This window comes from Falco rusticolus, chromosome Z, assembly GCF_015220075.1.
Source record: "Falco rusticolus isolate bFalRus1 chromosome Z, bFalRus1.pri, whole genome shotgun sequence".
Lineage (NCBI taxonomy): Eukaryota > Metazoa > Chordata > Aves > Falconiformes > Falconidae > Falco > Falco rusticolus.
This window is the reverse complement of record NC_051210.1, coordinates 63,917,985-63,938,120: the sequence shown is the minus strand read 5'-3', so window position 1 is coordinate 63,938,120 and position 20,136 is coordinate 63,917,985. Positions and strand designations below refer to the sequence as shown.

The following is a 20,136-nucleotide window of genomic DNA, read 5'->3' as shown; positions in this document are numbered from 1 at the left end:
AAAAGTCTTGTATTTACAAAAAGAAAAAACCAAAAACCCAACAAGGAACATAAAACAGGCCAGCCTTAGAAATTAATGTAAGGCTTTTGTTTATATTGCTTATCAATGCAAAACTATCTTTGATTGTAGCAGCATTCTTAATACAAAAACTGTATTCTTATTAACTAAACATTTGGGTTGAAACCCCATCTGTTCAATTAATATCAAGGGCATGCACTAGGTTTTATACATAAGCTTCAGTGAGGAACATAACTAAGCCTGGCATTGTGATAGTGGTGCTCATTGTTTCAAGGAAAGATGCTCAGTAAAAGCCAGGGTTAAATACTCTACATGACAATCATTTTCTGAAATGTAATTAACAGAAGAAAATAAAGCACAGCCTGGCACATACAGAAAAATACATATAGTAAGGGATGCAAACATATATAATAATCTCTGAGACTTCATGCTTCCTTAGAATTTCACAAATACTGATTTGAACATCATAAAAAGCAGATCTTTGCCTCTCTTCACGTCTTTCCTATAATGTGCATACTGTGAACTTAAAGAGCACTGTACTACACTTGTGTTCAAGTACTGTTTAGCTTAACTAAAATCATTTGCTATAGACAGCATAGGACACTGCCTATACAGAGGACTGTTGTGGTTTGGGCTTTTTTTCATGTGTAATCAATTACAGCTACCATGCTGTCTGCTGACCTTCAATTAGCAAAAAAATCTATCCATTTTTAAAGGCTAGAACAGTAAGAGTGAACATTTTTTGAAGATTGGTAATTGGATTTTTCTTATTTAGCAAGTAGAGACATGACAGCAGCTGCCTGGAAATACAGGGAACACTTCCATGTAAATTACAATCATTACTGCAGTTTCAGCTGAATGGAAAGTAACTTCATCTTATTTTTTGGTAAATGAGAAAGGAATCCACCTAGCTAGCATAATGGGATCCAATTTCTTCACAGATGACTGATAAAAATCCTTGAGAATATACTGTAACAATTCTGCATTAGCAGGGAATGGTTACAATGACCTAATCGGACATAATGACCTAATGAGGGTTTTACATTTTCATTTAAAAAAACAATCTATTATAAAAATAGGTATTCATTAATACAGGCAAACATAAGAGATTCAGTCATGTGTAAGTATAATGCCTGTATTACTTTTGTCATTTAATTTAATGCTTGCAATTATTTGGTTCAGGAGAAATCAGAATTTTCTTTAAAACAGGATTATTAGGAACAATTATTGTATGTCAAGCATAGGATGATGATTCTTTTTCCTTTTTCACACACTTGATAACAATTATAAAGGCAACATTTTTTTTTTTAAGCACAAATGCACAAGTAGGGCTAAAACAAAGCCCAAACATGGTTTTGTATTAAGTGCATTTCAGTTCTGTACATTGATAGGCATAATGACTTAATTCCTTAGTGCAAAACTTTTCCATAAAAGAGATAAAAGCTTATATAATTTCATTTTCTAGCAGTATTGCAGCTTCAAGCTAGTTCAAAGCTGCTCTACATAATAATGTAGATCAATATTACAAGATGACAATTTCTAGTGTTTTCATCAATAAAGTTGTCACACACACACAGAGGCTACCAAAAAATGCTGCTGGAACATACTGTTGATAATTTCACATTTCTTCAGCTATTAAAACCAGTATGAGTCATGCATTCACCCGTTATCCTCAGTGTCTTTACTTATGCCCTCTCCTATTGTGTGCTATCTCAGTTCCGAGTTTGTTGGGTTTTGGTGTTTGGGGTTTTTGGTTGGGTTTTTTTTGTAATCTTTTAATGTTTAGAAATTGAGTTGTGTAGTAATCTTTTCCTAAAAGAAAACAAAAGTCTTCCAGATTTCTTTGGCTTTAGACTTGGTCTGATTATCCACTGAAGCAACATTATTTTGTAAGTCCCAGCACAGTTTCTAAGAAAAGACTGTATACTGTGCAGTTCATTCTCATTGCTGAACAAAGGCTTGCTTTTCTGATTTTTTTTTTACTTTCTGTGACTATGAATAATATGAATATCACCCACAAATACTCATGCTACCCAGTGATCATGCAATCATGCACTGCAAATCAAGGTTCTGAAAAGGTAAAACAAAATCCTACCTTTATGTAGCCCCAAGAAACTGAGAGTAAATAGTTTGCCTCAGGCATTTTTGATTTTTTTTTCTGTACTACCAGTCTGCTAATCAGTTCTTTACTATCTGATAACGCAAAAGACTTCCAAGAAGAAAGATTCTTTCTTCTATCTCCCAATTATTTTTGCTGATTTTCAGGTTCTCAGCAACTGTGTGCACAGGAGGCATACTGAAATGAAATCCAAACGCATGGTCTTCTGATTGTATAAATGCCATTTGTAAAACTCCAGGCATTCAGAGGCAACACTGAAGAGACATATTGTACAAGCTGAAGAAGTATCTGAAGAGCTAGGGATATGCATATTTCCTGAACACCAGGACTTAATGAATAATGTACGTCAAGATGCTCAGATGCTGGAAAGACTTGCTTTATCAACAGCTACCAAATAAGGACCTGAAGGGGAAGCTACAAACGATGCCAGAATCCCTCCCATAGAGCCTAACTAGCAGCCAATAGTATGTCATCTTAACAATATAAATCTGAGGGGCTGGTGACATGATGTACAGTAATTTCCCATTGGCCAGCACAGGGGACTCTCCTGAGCACGGGGTATATCTTTTTGGTTTTTTACAGCAAATGCCATTTAATAACGGCATCCCTGCCTGCAGCATTCACATACCATTCAAAAATAACTGGGTTAAGGTCTCCCTCCTTCAGCAGCGTTTGCCAGCTCTCTTCAAAGGATGCACCACCCAAGCAGTTAAAATCAGTATTGTGCATATTCATATGGATAATCTTTTATATGGAAGTATATTTAGAGTTTTTTGTGAAGATAAAAACAGAAATAGAGCTACTAAGTTTCCTGATCAATCTGTGATGTAGCATCACAATGAAAATGTTTTTGGCTTTTATGCCATCTAGATTAAAAACTGATCTACTTAAACCACTGGGTAGTCTGTCAGTTTCTACTGCTTTTTTATTTTAAGAGATAAAAGCAGTTATTATTAAAATAAAGCAAGTCATGTGTCCTACAATTTCCAGTAAATGTTAAGTTTCCATGGAGAAGTCAGAAGTGAGATAGTAAGGGTTCTCAAATTCTCACTGTATTTATTTAACTTCAACTCATTCTGCCTTGGCAGATTAATATAATCAATTACAGCTACACATCATAGAAAAAAGGGGATTAATTGAGCATGGAGTGTGTCAGTGAGCTGACTCAGAGAATTATACAAAATATCCCACCATCTGCCATTCAGAGACCAAAATTTGAAAGGAGGAATGCATTATCTTGCACTACTCTGTGCAAGGCATATGCACTACTGCAGCAAATTTCCAAGTCTGATTCCATCAAAAGAAGGGAGTGTTTCCCAATATGGCAATGAGGAAATGTCTAAGGACAAGCCGAATGAGATGCAGCGTTCAGCCTAAGCCCACACTGCTGATTCACTGAAGATGCTGACCGACAAGGGTCATAAGGGAGGGTTTGGCTGAAGTAGATTCTGCTTCTCTGGGTGATGCTACACAGCAATGTCAGCAACGCCAAGTGCATGAAAAAGAGTTGAACCTGCAAAACTCAATAGGGCAATACATGATATTAACAGATTTCTTCCTTACAGAAATATATAGCAATGTGACAACTGAATATAGTTAATGTATTAAAAAAAAACCAAACATGAATGAACACATTACTGATGTGTTTTCCTTATAATACACAAAATTATACCTGTCCTAGATGTATACAGGTAGATAAATATGAAACAATTAAGTTCTGAAAACAGACTTGGGTTATTAGAGAGCCAGCAAGACAAAGCACCCAAAAAAAGTGCTTCTGTAAAATAATTCTCCTCATTTTTCCAGCTCAGCTTCGTAACACTGAACATCAGGCTTGTCTGCATCTTTGTTGCATCATTTTCTACAATCCACAAGAGAGCCCTGCTGTCACCTACCCAGCATCAATGCTGATAATTGCAAAAATGCTGCCTCCCTTCAGAAGGCAATTTCAATCATGATGTAGAAAACAGTAAAGTAACAGCCATTATAATTCTGGGTACTTAAGTGAAGCATGTGGGAATGAACGTTTGGTTGCAATAGGTAGTATGAACAGACAGTGGAAAGCCAAGTTTCTAAGTTACTTCTCTTACTTTGTTACTTTGAAGACTGGTTCTTCCTTACATCTTATTAACAACTGCTCCCAAAAGCACAGAACTTGTTTCAGACAAGGAATATTTTAAATGGCTGCTATGTGAATTACACAAATTGTTTAGCATGTATAAAAAAAAAAAAATCTTCCTTGAAGTTTTTTTGATCCCCACCAATGTATGTGATAAAGACACAGCCCTAATTACTGAATTTATTAAAGGACGGTATTTATAGAGCTATTAGATAGATAATTCTGATGTAAAACCATGAAAAAATATTCTTCCAATGTACATGTCATAACAATTTATTTTAGCTGCATATTAACTATATCGATAATAGGAAAATAACAGCTCATACTGACAGCTTATTACTAATTTGTATGATTCTTCCAAGATCCGCAGCCTCAACCTCATAAAACTATCAAATGCTGTGATACAATTTACTAGCACAACTTCACTGGCTCAGAAGGCATGCCCTATGACTTTAGCTACATGTAAAAGTTGGGAGATTTGTAGCAGCACTGATTTGCAGTAATCATTTTGGCTGATTTTCATCCTCAATTTCCAGATGGGAATGAGTAAATAATTAGCTTTAGAGGAGGTTATGATGGATAGATGAGTGCACAGCAAATAGCTGCCACACACAACTAAATACCTAGAGCAATTCAAGGTAAGAAAAAGAGAATTTAGATATAAGCTGAAATCCAGCACTGCGAAAGGGAAATTCTTGTTTTCATACACAGATACATCCATGAAGATAAAACATGGGGTGGGGGGGTGGGGCTGGGTGGGAAGGGAATAATGACATTTTCTACAATGGTTCCAACAAAGCAAAGAATATGCAAATGAGAAAGTGATAATTTGAACTGATAGTAACTGAGAAAAAAAGGAAGTTTTTAATGAACACTGTTGTGTGTTTTGAAAGCATCAAGACAATGACCTTGAAAGGCAGAAAGACGATGAAGTCCCTTAATACCCACAGGAAACGTTAGCTGTTATTTAATCAACAAGCCTGGACAACTTTCTTTGCAGGAGTCATAAAAAGAGCTGGCAGAGATCCCAGGAGCTGTGATATTCAGCTTTAGCAAATTTTGAAAGACTGCAAAAATGTTAATTTTCTGCCAATTAAAATTTGCAAGCAGGATGCCTGGGTAACTTCAGGCCACTTCACAAAACATCAGCCCTGGGTAAAATAATGGAAAAGCTGAAATACACATATTCTAGGCATTTGCTTGAGAAAGAACTAGGACCTTGGAGTGTAATTAATGCCAGGCAGTATTGTTTCATGTCTCTGAACACGTAATATTCTTTGATTTTTGTAGGGCATTTTATTTAGAACTGTACAATATTCTGTAACAGCACTCCTAACGTTGAGAGAGGATACATTAAATGAATTGAGAACCTGATCACTGACCCAATTTCTAACAGCCATCAACAGGCCATCTTCATCTAATGGGACTGTTTCAAGTCAGGCTTTGCAAGATGTGAGACTATTTTATGGTATTCATGTGAAAACTTCCACAGAACAGAAAATCCAGGGGCAAAGGAGAAAGGTAAACTGTGAGGATGTGGAAGTCACCAGCAGCAGCCTCACTTGTTTAGTATGATGACACCATTCACGTAAAATACAGTTCAAAGAATTTAATGGCAAAAGATAGCCAGCAATAAGCAACACAGTCCGTGAGTACAAAATGGTGGAGTACACCGAAGAAAGCAGAAACCCTGAAGAGTTTAAAGAGTCACAGCAGAACACCTCATAGCAATACTGTGAGCCTCAAAAATCTGCATCTCCTGTGATGCTAAATAAACAGAGAGATACTATAAACACACCATTCTGGTGAGACCAGTGATGGAATAGTGCATACAGCTCTACTGTCTCTGTTTTCCTAAATGCTGTCACGTACAACATGTTGGAAAAAAATTACAAGTGTTATTCAGAGGATAGAGAAAATGTTTTATTTTAAGATAAAAAACTCAGGCTGTGCAGATTCAGAATAAGGCTACTGTGTAAAACCTGACAAAAAGGAAATAATGTGTAGGGGACCTGGTTCACTAGCACCAAGGAAGCAGCAAGAAGCAATGGAAGGCAGCTGAATCTGCCTCAAACCAACAGAGCTGAAACCAACTCAAACTACGAAGACGACATGTGGAGTAACTACAAGAATTACTAAATTAGCATACACCAGCAGTGAAGTGGTAGATCTTCTGTTCTTTGGTATCTTCAAATCAAGAAAAACAGTCTTTTTGGAAGATACATTTTAGACAAATGCAAGTCGTATTAGTCAAACACAAGTCAGTGAGTTCAATATTTCCACAGCTATGTGCAAATTAGCCATCTGAGAGTCAGGAGATCCAGTAATCCACTTGGCCCCATGAGTCTACGACAGCTCAATCTACCTATTTCAGATGCTCATTCTAGAAATTCTACCTTCTAAATAACTTGCATAAAGAGCCTTCGTGACATGACTTCTACAAACATGCTCTGCTTGAAACCAACTGTTAAGAAATTAAAAGCTGTGCATCTGTGATGAAAACAGGATTGCAGTGAGTTACCTCAAACATTCTTATAACTGAAGCAGTAATCTTGAGCTCTGTGCAAGCTTCTGGAGCTGTCAGTACTCATACTTTCTAAACTATTTCTTGATTCTTTAATAAAGCTCTGTACCATTGCCACAGTCAGTAAAAAGTTACAATTAACCTAAATTTTACTGTCCTTCAAGAAAAATGTGAGGATTTTCATTACTAGGTTGCTCTTTTTTTTTTTTTTTTAATCATTCCAAGCAAGTGCAAAAGCATGCAGTTTCACCAACATTAGTGAAGGTTTTAATCCTTTTATTTATCTGGCATACTGATCATCACAATTTGCTAGAAGGACCTATAGCCTGGAAACCACTGTAAAGCATACATACCAGACTATGTACGGAATACAAGACATTCAAGGATAGCTCATTTCCAGCTCACGCCCCCGAGATCTAGAATAGGGCTCCTGATACAGAAACACATTACTTGCAAGGGCAAGAATTATACCCTCAGAAGCCTGGCAGAAACCTTGATCCTCTAAAATAAAAGTATCTGTGTTCCTTTCTGGCTTTTGTTAGTAAGCAAAGATTCCTGAAGATTCAGTCAGCAGGAAAATAAGATGGCAACATTTCAAACCTGAGGAAAGGATAAGAAGATGCCCGAAGGGCCACTTTATTGATTCAGTTGCAGTACTTCTGAACTGTCCCACAGACCTACAGTCTTGGTCTTTCCTTCCACAGGTCAGTGACAGGTAACACGGGAGCTCCAGCTGAAACATGCTTAGCTTACAGGGCAGAACAGTACTTCCTGGCTTTCAACTGCAACCGCTGGATTGACTATGAAGCTGCTGACTAGGAACCTTCAAAGAGATGTCTGAACATCTACCCTGAATACAAGTGTATTGGATGTAGTGAGTATGTCTAGTAAATGGCAAAGAGTAAACCAAAGAGGATGACAGCTAAATGCATCACTGCCTTCAGTTTTCAAGGTTGTATGCATTACAAACAGGAACCGACAGCCTGAAGACATCTCATGAGCCAAATGAGAAGCCTGTTTGAAAATATCAGAAAACATTTTTAGTCTGAACAGAGAAGAGCAATAATCATTCACGTCAAATCCAACTCCTACTGGTCACAAACACAGGACTGTTTTTACAGCATTGGCCAACCCCATCTGGCATTTGCACTGGCATGCACCATAGCAGAAAGCCTCCCAACAAAACAGAAGGTCTGCTCAGTGCTGGAAGACCATAGCAGAAAAGAATGGTTGTTTCGTCCAGCAAGCAAGGGCATGTGGCTGAACTCAACAGAGCTAAAACCGAGAACTGGTCTGGAGGAAGCAGCAGGACAGCTAGGGACAATGAAACTATGCTGAATCAACCAGCCTCACCAAACTTCTCTGGGTTACATCTAAGCCTCCCTAACTAGAAGGAAAGAAAATGCAGAACTTCATTTAAAAAAAGAAAAAAAAAAAAATCAGGAATTTTACAAATACAAGTTGTTCCAGCTGCACAGCTATCAGCTGCCACACACCAAGTGAGCAGCAGGGTTGGAGACAAAGCTGGGTCATAACGCTGGTATCAAGAAGAGATGAACTCCACTGGTGGCTGATAACCGATGGCTGTAGTTGGAATGAATTCCTAACTCTTCTGAAGGAGTCTCAGCTTTAAGGACCCTAACTATAGCATAACTTCTGCTTTAAAAAGGCTTTCTTGGCAGCCTCCTGCTTGTCAGAATTACATTCATTAAACACAATGGAAGCCTAAGCTATATAATTTTACAGAACTTTTTATTTGGGAATACATACTTCTCATGCATCAAATATGATAATTTTATGTTGCTGAACAGACTGAGATGACAACGTTCTTCTGAATTATTTTGGGAAAAAACATAGTAAAACCCAGAAGCTGGGGTGTTTAATAAAGTTAGGCCCCTTTATTAATAAAAAAAAATATATATTTTCTGGCAAAACACATAATTCAGTGTTTGTATTTAGTGCCCTCTAGCGGTAATATAAGCATTAGCTATGAATATATAGGAACACATTTAACTTTTTTCAGACCAGAAATTTCAGCGTGGTCCACCAATTTTCAATCATACCACAGCAGAGGTCTTTACAGGTTTTCTCTACAACTGCAGTATTTTCAATAGATACTCCTGAGCAACTGCACAAGCAACAACAATTACACTGTGTTTCAACCCGTGTTCTGGGGACCACTGGCAATATTTTAAGACACAATATTCACTTACAGTTTTCTTGCAGGAATTCTACATAACAATGAGCACAGTGTGTACATAATGGTTTCTAAAAGAACACAACCCTGCAGTAAATGGAGTTTAATTTCAAATATTTTGCTTGTTTGCAATATTCTGCTATATATTTATTTCCCTCAATTCGATGCTGTCAAAACGATGAAAATAAAACTTCAAAAGCTACTGTTAAAAGCTAATTTTAGATGACAGAAAAGTAGATCAGGGTGTGTAGACAGCAGATTTGAGGAGGCAGTTGCCCTAGCAGAAAGCAATGACAAATAGCTGAGGTGGTTCTCTCTGTATCCAGCGTGGCAACCCACAGAATCAAATGCATAACCACAATCCCATGATTTTGTCCATTAAATTACTATTGTGAACAGCACCTGATGTGAGCAGAAGGCTTTTCAAGTTCTGCCCTAAAAACTTTGTTTAAAAAAGCACTTTACCTTTAGTTGGATATATATAGATATGTATCAGATATCATAAGCCCACAATATATGTGTCCATACATACCCACAGCACACTGATGCAGACATATTGCATGTTTGTATCACAATGGGACCAGTTATTTACACCTCTGGCCTGGAAATGCCTCCAATGATACCCTGAGTTAAGGCAATATTTTTTAAAATCTTGCTTAAAATCATTGCAACGTTAGTGGAAATACTTACTTCACTCAGTTAATCCATCATATCAGCATATTTGTCAACAGACACTAAAATGTTTTGCTCCAAGTTTTTCCTCTGTAAATATAAAAGATGCTGGCACATAAACCAAATGTGTGCTCAGCTTGCACTGGACTTGAGCTCAGGGAACCTGGAGGAACCTGTGAGATTTTATATTTTTTACTTTTTGTATCTACTTGATATGCAAAAATCCATTGTATTTATGCAAGCGATTTTAATGACATGATTCTCTTGCTATTAATCCTCCAACCAACTTTGCAGGGAACAATCCAAAATGAAACTTTCAAAACAGCTCTGGAAGGAGCAACAAATAACCACAAGAGAGCCCTAACCTGGAATTTTTATAATTATTCATTGCCTTACAATACCCTGGCACCAACTTTTTGCTTTACAATAATTACCGTATTTTATAGAAACTACAATTTGGATGGAAAAGTGGAAAATAAAATAGAAATTATTTAATTATCACTTTACTTTCAGGACTTATCCCAACACACCTCTTACACAAGCTGCTGAGGCTTTACTCTGACCAAATCTAAAAACCAAACAGTTCCAGGGCTCCCTTAGAAGACCCATTCTCTGGCCTTCCAGCCTCCTTTTAGGAAGAGTCCTCTCTGGGAAGAGCAGAACCAAGACCTATTATATGTGGAAGGGAAAACACATTTATTCCTCTTCCCTTAATGCTTGTATTACGTATTATGTATCTATATGGTGCACAGGACAGTGAGATAGCCGTAACAAAATAGAGTAAGAAAAAAACCCAAAATAAATCAGATATGGGACAAAAAGAAAAAGGTAAGACTTCCTCCTTAAAACTTTATCCACAGATGGCATAGCAATTAATTCTTAGTCACATCTTTTTGCCTGTTTTTTCTTAGGGACTGCTGTTGGGGAGTATCTGCTACGGCCAGTTCTGATCTTTCTCTTCAGTTCTTTCCCTTACACACATCGCTTCCTGTCTTGGGGACAATGACAACAAAACAGCCAAAGCACTGCTATCACCTTCACTCTGTCCCCTTACCTGCCAACAAAAATGCAGTCTCAAATACAGTCGAGCAATTTAGATTATACTGGATCTTTTGTTCCATTGAGCTGCCACTTCTTTGTTACACTTTGAATCCAGACATTTTCCAAACAACATATTGAACCCACCCCCGGCTTCCCAAAGTGCAGCCCCAGACAGCGATGTTTTGTCAGGGCAACAAATACGCAAAACTGGCAAGTTTGGCTGTAAGTGGAATCTCAGGGCTACTCCTATGCTCCTCAGCAGTAAGCCCCTATGCTTTACAGACCCTTTAACATGCTTTACAAAAAGCAAAGAAAAAATAATCTGACTTGAAAGAACAGTGTGATCTAGTATATGCATCTCCTTCACATGGCTACACCTACTTCAGTGCAGAGACTTTCAGTCTAAACGCGCTTAAGAAGAGTTAACATGTCAGAGGTACCGCAAAGACATAAAACTTCAATAATGCACCAATATCCACCAATACCTTTACCTTCAACAATACCAATGTCGGAGAAATGTTGCTATTAATAAAGAATACTATATGGAGATACACTCGTTCCCAGCTCCAACTAACCACTCATACCCTGCGGCACAGGAATTCCAGCAACTTGTTATGTGTTATCCCAGCTACAGCAGCTGCAGGTGCCTTTTCTACAGCTTATTTGCATAAGTAAGATTTACAAGCTACATCATTGTTAATGCCTCATCAGGATACTCATATTAGGGGATAAGAACACAGTGACGTTTAAGCCTCTTCAAGACAACTTGTGCTAAATCCGTTAACGGTGTTCACACTGGAAAAACGATAAAGATGATTTCTTCTAGTATCAAAAAAACACCTCTGCAAATAAGTACTTTGTCTTTTAAGCATCATGAAAAGAGAAAAAAGATTTTTTTTCCTAAAATATATTTGTAGGAAATTCTAACAGTTCATTTCTGACTGAATGGAAAAGATTTGGCTTTAAACCTATCAAAGTTTTTTCTCCTTCTGCTAACTTATATCCAGTTAACATTTGCCTAGTTAACATTGGCAGCCATATCTGACAGACACAGGAGGTAAAAAATACAAGTAAAAAATACCAGCTTGCCATCAGTTTCAAGGAGGAATAATGCACCTATTCCTTGATCACCCCACAGATTTGTAATTCTCAGGCTGTTATTCACAATTTAAAGATATCTAGAAAGAAAAGCTGCTGTTTTCTCCTCCTTTTATCCTTTATGAGGCTTTCCCCCCTCAAAATAAGTGTCAATTTCAGCAAAGAGATAGGTCTGTAATAGAAGGAATGTAAGATGCAGAACCATCTGAATAACTTATATATATATATATATGCACTCTGCAAGTAAATACCTACCCCATAAATATCTACTTTTAACATTAGCCACAAAAGAGGTTTGTACCCACATCATGCATTTTTGCAGACAGCTGTGTCTAACAAATGTGCAAAGAGGACCGATACTTCACTGAGAGCTGCGACAGCACACTCTAGGACTTAGCTAGAGCAGGAAAAACTGAGCTTTACGGGTATTGCCTATTTCAGAGAGAAAACTGGCTTGCTATGTAAGGAAGAAAACAGCTTCACTGGTATTGCTGGATTAATCTTCCCTCTCCTGTAACACAACCTTCTTATTTTAATGAGGTGTTCCTACTGTTGGCCTGGTCAAGCACATGATTTAACAGTTCAGCAGAATTTTTTTTGAATGGTTGCCATTTCATACTAAGAAATGAGCCTTTTAATCATCTTTTTTAAAGCTACAGTCATGCTTAACCTACATAGTGTTCTTGTGAACAAGCAAAAATTAATGATTTTTTCTCATTCTACTATATATGAAAACCAAAAATGAACCAATCCTATCCTTCTAAATACTGTTACATCTACAAAAAAAAAAAAAAAGAAAAAAAAAAGAAAAAAGACAGAAGGTAAAAGCCATCCTACTCAAAAAGGCAATGATACCACAGATACAAGAAGAGAATTGTCGACACTGCAAGCTCAGTACAGCTCTGATATAAACATACCTTAGCAAGTGCTAAGATCATCCACAGGAGATACCAGTATTTTGAAAGCAGACCTCAAGTTTTTTCATGCAATTATGTCGGTTCAGGCTCCAGTTCTTACTAAACCATGGCTGTTGTACTCCTAGCTAAAGTGCACATTGTTCTTTCAAGAAAAAAAACTCAGCAAGGGTTATTAACCAACTAATATTAATTCAAATGTGTCCTTCATACTTGTCATTTGAATATTTAGATGCTCAAACATGCTCTAAATCCAAGTAGAGCCACAAAAGATGAAGATCCATCCATCCATAACAGGAGAAACAACCAGTCTCATCCATTACACCCTTATCTCACACATACAGGGAAACAAAAAAAAAAATTAAAGCTTTTTCTGTCCAAGTGAATGCTTCACTCAAATGCCTCCACGTAAAATTAAGAAAACAAGCGTGACACCCAAATTGTTTCCAATACCACAGTCAAGCGCACTACAAGGTTGGGTTTACTGGTACATGAGAGAGATGGAGATAAGATAAAAAAAAACAGGACAAAGGCGGTTCTGTTGTTTCTTTAATCACATACTTATTACTTCTGTGACTTAAACCCCTCAAGAAGTCCCAGTATTTGCATGAGGAAGGTCATGGTATATTCATGCTTCCTTATTCTGTGTCTACCGATACCAGTCATTTGCCTGTCATCCTACACATAGGACCAGAGGGTCTTTTTGGGCACTGACTTGTTGCGCCCTGGTGACAGCATGTGGCGGGGTGCTGCTGCTCTGCTCTGTGCCTGGCGCTCGGTTTGCCAGCCATGGGTGTCTGCACACCTGGCTGGTGTTTGGCATGCTCAGACCTTGCCACACCAGGGAGGCACTGGCCAAGTGCTGCTAAGGACAAGAGACGCACCCACGTCTGACAGCTAACGTGCCTCGCTGTCCCGTGCCAACATGGATGGGTTCCTTTGGGTTTGGCAACCACGTGCTGGAGCAGAGCGGGTGAGTGCTTGGACTGTCACAGCTCAGTCCCACCTGGGCAACAACCGACTGCTGAGAGACATTTGAAGAAATGGGCTGCTAGCATGTTTCACCTCTAGCTACTAGAGCTTCTGTGTAGCTCATCATTTGTAATATAGACAAGAGGAAACATACAAAGGATCGGACTTGCTCAGCAGAGCACACTGTTGGAAACTGAAAGCATCTGGAACAATGACTGAGGGTCAGGAGATGCAGCTGGATGCATTTCTCATTAATTCTGTAGAACTGGATTTCAGGTGAGAGGTACCCTTTCAGTAATCCTCCAGCTTTTTACGTAAGCCACACCCCCATTTGTTTCACTATTGACAACTGATTCCTTAAACATAGAAAACATTTTTATGCTAACTTTTCCAGAAGAATAAACAGTATGGAATATACAAATAGATGCCAAGGTTTACTTGCCACATCAATGTATTCACCCCTGAGTAATGTTAACTGTGGGTTGCTCCTTAGCAACCCCAGTTTGACACAGCACCAATAAATTCTTATTTACGAGGAAATAATTTTATTGCTAAATCAATATTTTCTTTGAAAATGATCAAATGCAGCTAGTATTTAGCAATTTCCAATAAGTACTGTAACACTGTACAGTAATCACCTTTTGAAAACACTGCTTTTAGTCATAGTTTATACCAGTGAGTATTTTATATTTAAAAACGGTTAAATGTACATTAGTAACAAATTAATTAACATAGTCAGTCTTTAAAAACGTAGGTCACTTATGAGCTTATCTAGCACAGCAAAGCATTAAAGATAATTTTATTTGAAATTTAAGACCTCTGTTTAATCAATGATAACCCACCATCACTTATTTTCTTCTCTGAACACTGAACTGTAACAAATCCTACCATCCATGCAAAATTTGAAACCAAAGGTGGACTAAAAATCACAAAAATAACATCACATACTGGAAACTGATTATGTTCCACTATCAGAAGAAACATGAATCATTAGATTGGGGTATACTCTCTGATGAACTTGCAATATGGATACAAAATGCACAGGCATTATTCAAGTAGATTATGTATTAACCCTTCATTATTAAGAAACAAGGCATTTTTCATATTTTAACCCTCTTAAATAGATACTTTCATGTCTCTATAAAAATCATCCCTGGTTTGAAAAACATCTTCAAATGAAACAAAACTAGTAAGATCTCAATAAATAGGGCATCATCTTCATCTTTGACTTGCATTTTTATTAGTAAAATTAAAAGGTGGGAAAATTGGGCTGGTTTTTGCCCATTAATGTATTTACATACAGTGTTTGGAGCAGCTGGAAAAGCACAAGACAGTGGAGAGACCTCGGCAGACACAGAAGGACAGTCTATCCATTTATGTAGGGGCTCACATATACACACAAGCTCAAATTTGCCATGAGGACAGAAACGTTGAAAAGCCTCAGTCTGCAACAAATTCAACCTCCTTCAGTCCTTCAAAGCCCATTCTACCAAGTCTTTATCAAAAAGAACAATGCTAAATAAAACCAGCTATGGGCTCCATCAACTACCTAACGAAGTAAATTTAAAGACTCTCATTAGGCATTAGATAAGTTCTAATTGAATCCAAACAAACTGTAAAAATGACCCAGGCAATGGGAGCAATGCTCTAGTACCACCTTCCAGTTCCCCCAGTGCCATTCTTTTGCTTGGTCTCCAAACCACAGAATAAAACCGAAAGGGTGTAACAAATGTAGTTCATCTGTACAGGACTGTATAGTTAACTAGGGATTTTATGTCTTGTCCAAATTCCGTTAGAAATGAGATGGGATGTAGCATTTGATTACTTCAGTTAATACTGAAGTTAATTTTCACACTCACTTCATGAGACTGATAAGCCTAGTCTATTAATTACTGCTTACTTTACTGCTACGTGTGCAAAAAGGATATTCCTAGCTTTTAAAAGCAAACATGTTGCTGATTTCTACTGTTCTCTCAGCACGCATTAGATGATATGACTTCCCAATGTTTCCCATTCCACTGTAAGCATAGCATGTACTCTTCCTGAATAGAACAAATGTTTGCCTTCTCTATTGTTCAGTGTACAGCTGTATTAATCACCTCATATTAAAACAGTAGTATAAATCAAGTCCCAGGCCTTGATTAGAAAATTTTCCAAGAGCACAAGGACCATGAAGCAAAGATGAGCTATTCATCTGAGTCTGCAAACAGACTCCTTGAAGTACCTTTGTAGTCAAAAGGTACAAGTCAGAATGGATCAGTGCTGCCACCCACAAGCCCGTGAGCAAGCCACCTGGCAGATGCAGCACAGGTCAGCGTGACTCTTGCCATTCAAAGCTACGTGCACCAGCAAATGCAAGAAAACATCTCCGAGGAGGATGTGGTGTGAAAATACAGATTGGGGTACAGATAGATTTGTGCAGACTGTGGTATTTCACAACAGCCAAGACACTGTAGAAGGAACCAAAAAAACCCCACCAAACCCCAAATCAAAAACAAATCCAGATGACTCCTCCCTGAAAAGCAATTAAGGCAGTTTCATACTCAGGCACATTACTCAAATGACAGGGTGTAACAAGATGTAAGAGACCTGTCCTCTCATCCTGCCTCTCATCAGTCAGGCAGCTTTAGTTTTCTATGTCCAAAACATTTTTCAAGCTCTAATGATAATCGCAAGAACAAATCTAAAACCCCTATGTACATCAGCATGCTGTTATTTATACCACATCTATAAAATCTGAAAAGACACATGAGCACAGGAATAATACCTACCTGGAAAGAAAATAAAAATAAAAATCACCACAACGTAGTTATCAAATTCCTTTTCTTCCTGCAGTTCTACTTATCCCAACAGCCCAGTTTTATTTTGTATTGTTGTATCATTCCTCTAACTAATGTATCTTTCACTGCTCTGTGAAACGAAAATCAGATTACAGACGTATATTCGTGACCAACAAAGAAAAATCATTACTTAAATTTTAGCCCCCAAATGCCAAGATTTCTTTCTGCAGAAGTTTTCCAGAGCACTTTATCTTCTTCTACGTAAAATTTAGTCATTCAGTTTTAAAAATCAAGTTCTGTAAGCAGGGATGTACTGAAAGATGTGCTAGAAATGCCAGGCTCTGACTATTATCAACTAACTGCATCACCTTCACAGTGATGAGCTTTAAGAGCTCTCCTATAATAACGTCTCTGAAACCTTTTCAGCAACAACTGAGAAGACCTGCAGAAAAACTCTCCCAGCTAGAAAATTTGCACGTTTGCTCTTACTGATGCTAAGAAAAGAGGAAAAAGCAACTAATTACCAAATTACAAAATGCAATCTTACCTGGGTCCCATATTCAGACATACAAAACTTTGGCCATACTTCATAGTACAAGAAAAACACAGTCATTTTACTGAGGAATCTCAGTTCTGGGCTTTAAAGTTTATGCAGACAAAGAGGTACTCTATGATTTGTCAAAGAATTCATCACACTAGTATTTCTCAGAGCAAATGTGCTTACAAATTTTCCAGCTTAAGTTCCCATTGCAAGTGAAAAATAATTTCATTTAAAGATACCCTTACATAATTAATTTCAGATTTTGTTTTTTGTAAGCTGTCTTCTTGCAAGTACTGTGTTTCAGAAAGCCTCTGATGTGCACATACAGAACAGCTTTGTAAATCCAGCAAAGATACTTTCTGGCTTCTTGTTGAGCCACACTAGCCTGCCAAACGGGCACCCTCACCTCTGCTTGTTGCTATGGCCACACTGTACGTCAGGCTTGCACTTTTTTCCCCAGATCTGACTGCTTATGACAGGCCTAGGTGCTTCCTATTACAGTGCCTGCAGCAGCATCAGCAATGACAAGAGCTGGCAGCCACTGCTGAGATGATCAGCATGCAGCAGAGGACAGAGATGCTGAGGAATCTGAGCATGCTCCCTGCAACACTGCACACAAGGACTGCTTTGAGACATGTTACACGGCATGCAAATAACACATACAGATTTGACTGAAGAAGTCCTTTTAACTCTAGCCTTCCGTGGCAGAAAAGAGCTGAATATGGGTGAACCACTTGCTTAGAAAGCAAAACAAATACTGCATTTTGCAAGGTCTCAAGCACCTGTCTGTCCCCCTGGTTCTGAAATGCTGCTGCTGAGCATCAAAGACATGAGCATTTTAATTCACATAACAGCACAGCTAAAAAAATATTTACAAAGCTACTCATCATTAACTTTCAAATGTAATCTTAGTATTTTATAGCTTGTTTCATTCATTTCAGCTACTAAACTGAAAACATTTTGTTTGTTTCATGTGTACTTGTAGGGAAGGTCCCTTTCTGCATGGGGAAATCATGGCTAAAATCAAAGGTATGGTAACTCTCATACTACCGACATACCACTTCTAATGTATGAGGGCTCAGTCCCCATGCAGTAGGAAAACAGTCGCCAATGCCACGTTTGCAGCAATAAAGCTTACCTACAATAACCAAAGGTTCACAGTGCTGCTGAAATACTCAAGAACATCAACCACCTGCAAACCCAGCATTAACAAAGCAAAGGTCCAGTCAGCATCCTTCAAAAACATTTGCAGAAGCACACAGCGAAGCTAAACTTTCCCCCCCTCAAAAAAAAAAAAAAGTTATAAAATCTTTAAGAAAATAAAATTTCCATTGTTCCTTGTATTTGTCATTTACTTATCATAGCACCAATAAAGTCTGGCCAATTTCAAGCACAGCAAACACATTAACTGCTCAAAAGATTGCATTCATGAAAAGTCCGTTTTCTAGTTCATCTTGCCCGTTATCTACTAAAACATGCCTAAAGATGCTCAAGTCCATGTCTGCTTGGCAGCCTACTTTTCAGTTGTTTCTGCTCCTCAGACTCTTCCTTGTTCAATTAATGAAACCGCACTATCTTGCTATTTCTTTTTTTTATACACTAGGCCCTATTGTGCCGCCTTCTTACCATCCTTTCCTGCTGGAGTTGCACTACTTTTCCAGTGCCACAAGGGATGAAGTTTGCAGAAACACTGGTAAAAAGCAGAGCCTTGGTGTTTATCCTTCCTTCGTTCAGTTCTTCGCTCTGAAAACTAACAACTGCTTTCTTGTGTCAGTGAGTACACATGAATCATATCCTTACTTTGCAAAATTACTCTTTCTTTAGACCACCCTTTGAAGCTCCTATGAGTGGCTGATGTACTACGAAAATTGTTGTTCCTATATATAAGAAACCTTCAGGACAAGGTACCTGTCAATTTACCTTTTCTATTGCATAACATATACAGATACCTTGAGAAAGAGTAAGAAAAAATATCTGGCACCTTCATTTCTAGTCCCTGCAGTTAAAATAACTTTTTCAGTACCAACTGGTGCAGTGCTGCCATACTGAATCTATGGACTGCTATCAGTATACCACAAGAGAAGGTTATTTCATAATAAAATTTTACCTATCAACTTGGTGGTCCGCCCCTTAAAATTTGATTTATGGCAATTAAAACACCAGTATTGTTAGTCATTTTGCTCTTGGCCATTAGAAAAGACAACTCTGTTGTAGCTGTTCATTCTGAATTGCAAAACCCAAGTATATGAAAACAGTATCTCAGCCAGCAGGGTGAGGTTGTAATTCTGGGTAAAATTACTGCATTAAGGTGGTGAAGTCCGCCTTGGCCACAATAATATCAGATAGCCTTGTTTAAATACATTAATGCCTGCTTGAACAGGTCCTTTCAATCCTATAAAATAATTCAATTAAAACCCACATACTATTACATCCATCAGACAATGCTCCTGGCTTTTTGTATGTGGTGAACATGAGTGATATAGCGGAATAGTTACAAGATTGCAGTTAACCATACAGATTTCCTGTAAGGTCCAGCTGTTTATTCCAGAATAAAATGAACACTGCCTTAGATTGCTTTATATAACTTTGAAAAATATGCTTGTAAATTTCTTCAAAAAGACAGACTTCAGGCAAAAAGAAAATCCCACTGGTTAGTATATGATGCTTATGAACACAGGCAAGCAAAAGCCACCGTTAACACACATTTTATTAGTGAGGGAGAATGATGGAGGAGATTGAAAATCAGCGTGAACTAGCGCACATTACAATAATTGCTGCCTCATTAACATTTTGCCAACATCTAGTGTTGATGAAAGTGGACTGAATTCTGACGCTCAAGAAACCTGCTAACGATATTCCTAGCTGACAAGCATAACTCACACGTGAACATACGCATTAGGAAGCACAGGGAGCCCTGCTACTGAGCTGTGCCATGCAGACACTGACTGGGCTGCATAGCTGAACACCTGAAAGCAGCAGCAAGATGCTCTGAAGTATGCTTCCAGACTTGGAAGGCCCCAAACGCATCTTAACTGCTCCACCTCAGTTCCCCAGCCTGCGAAACAGAAATACTTCTGATCTGTAAATTGAGTGACGTGAATGTCATGGTATATCATTGTAGCACAGCGCAGGAAATTTTTA

At 38.0% G+C, this 20,136-nt stretch overlaps 1 protein-coding gene across 3 annotated transcripts in view; it reads right to left on the bottom strand.

The window, feature by feature from the left end:
* Positions 1-20,136, bottom strand: part of PDE4D (phosphodiesterase 4D) — a 353,147-nt gene that overhangs the window by 18,647 nt on the left and 314,364 nt on the right. The window contains exon 1 of one of the 3 annotated variants that reach the window (XM_037373547.1): positions 2,114-2,493. The exons of the other annotated variants lie outside the window; for them this stretch is intronic. Within the exon in view, the coding sequence (XP_037229444.1) occupies positions 2,114-2,161 (48 nt within the window). The 5' untranslated portion in view covers positions 2,162-2,493. Of the gene's footprint in view, positions 1-2,113; positions 2,494-20,136 lie in introns of those variants that run through there. 3 annotated transcript variants of the gene reach the window in all.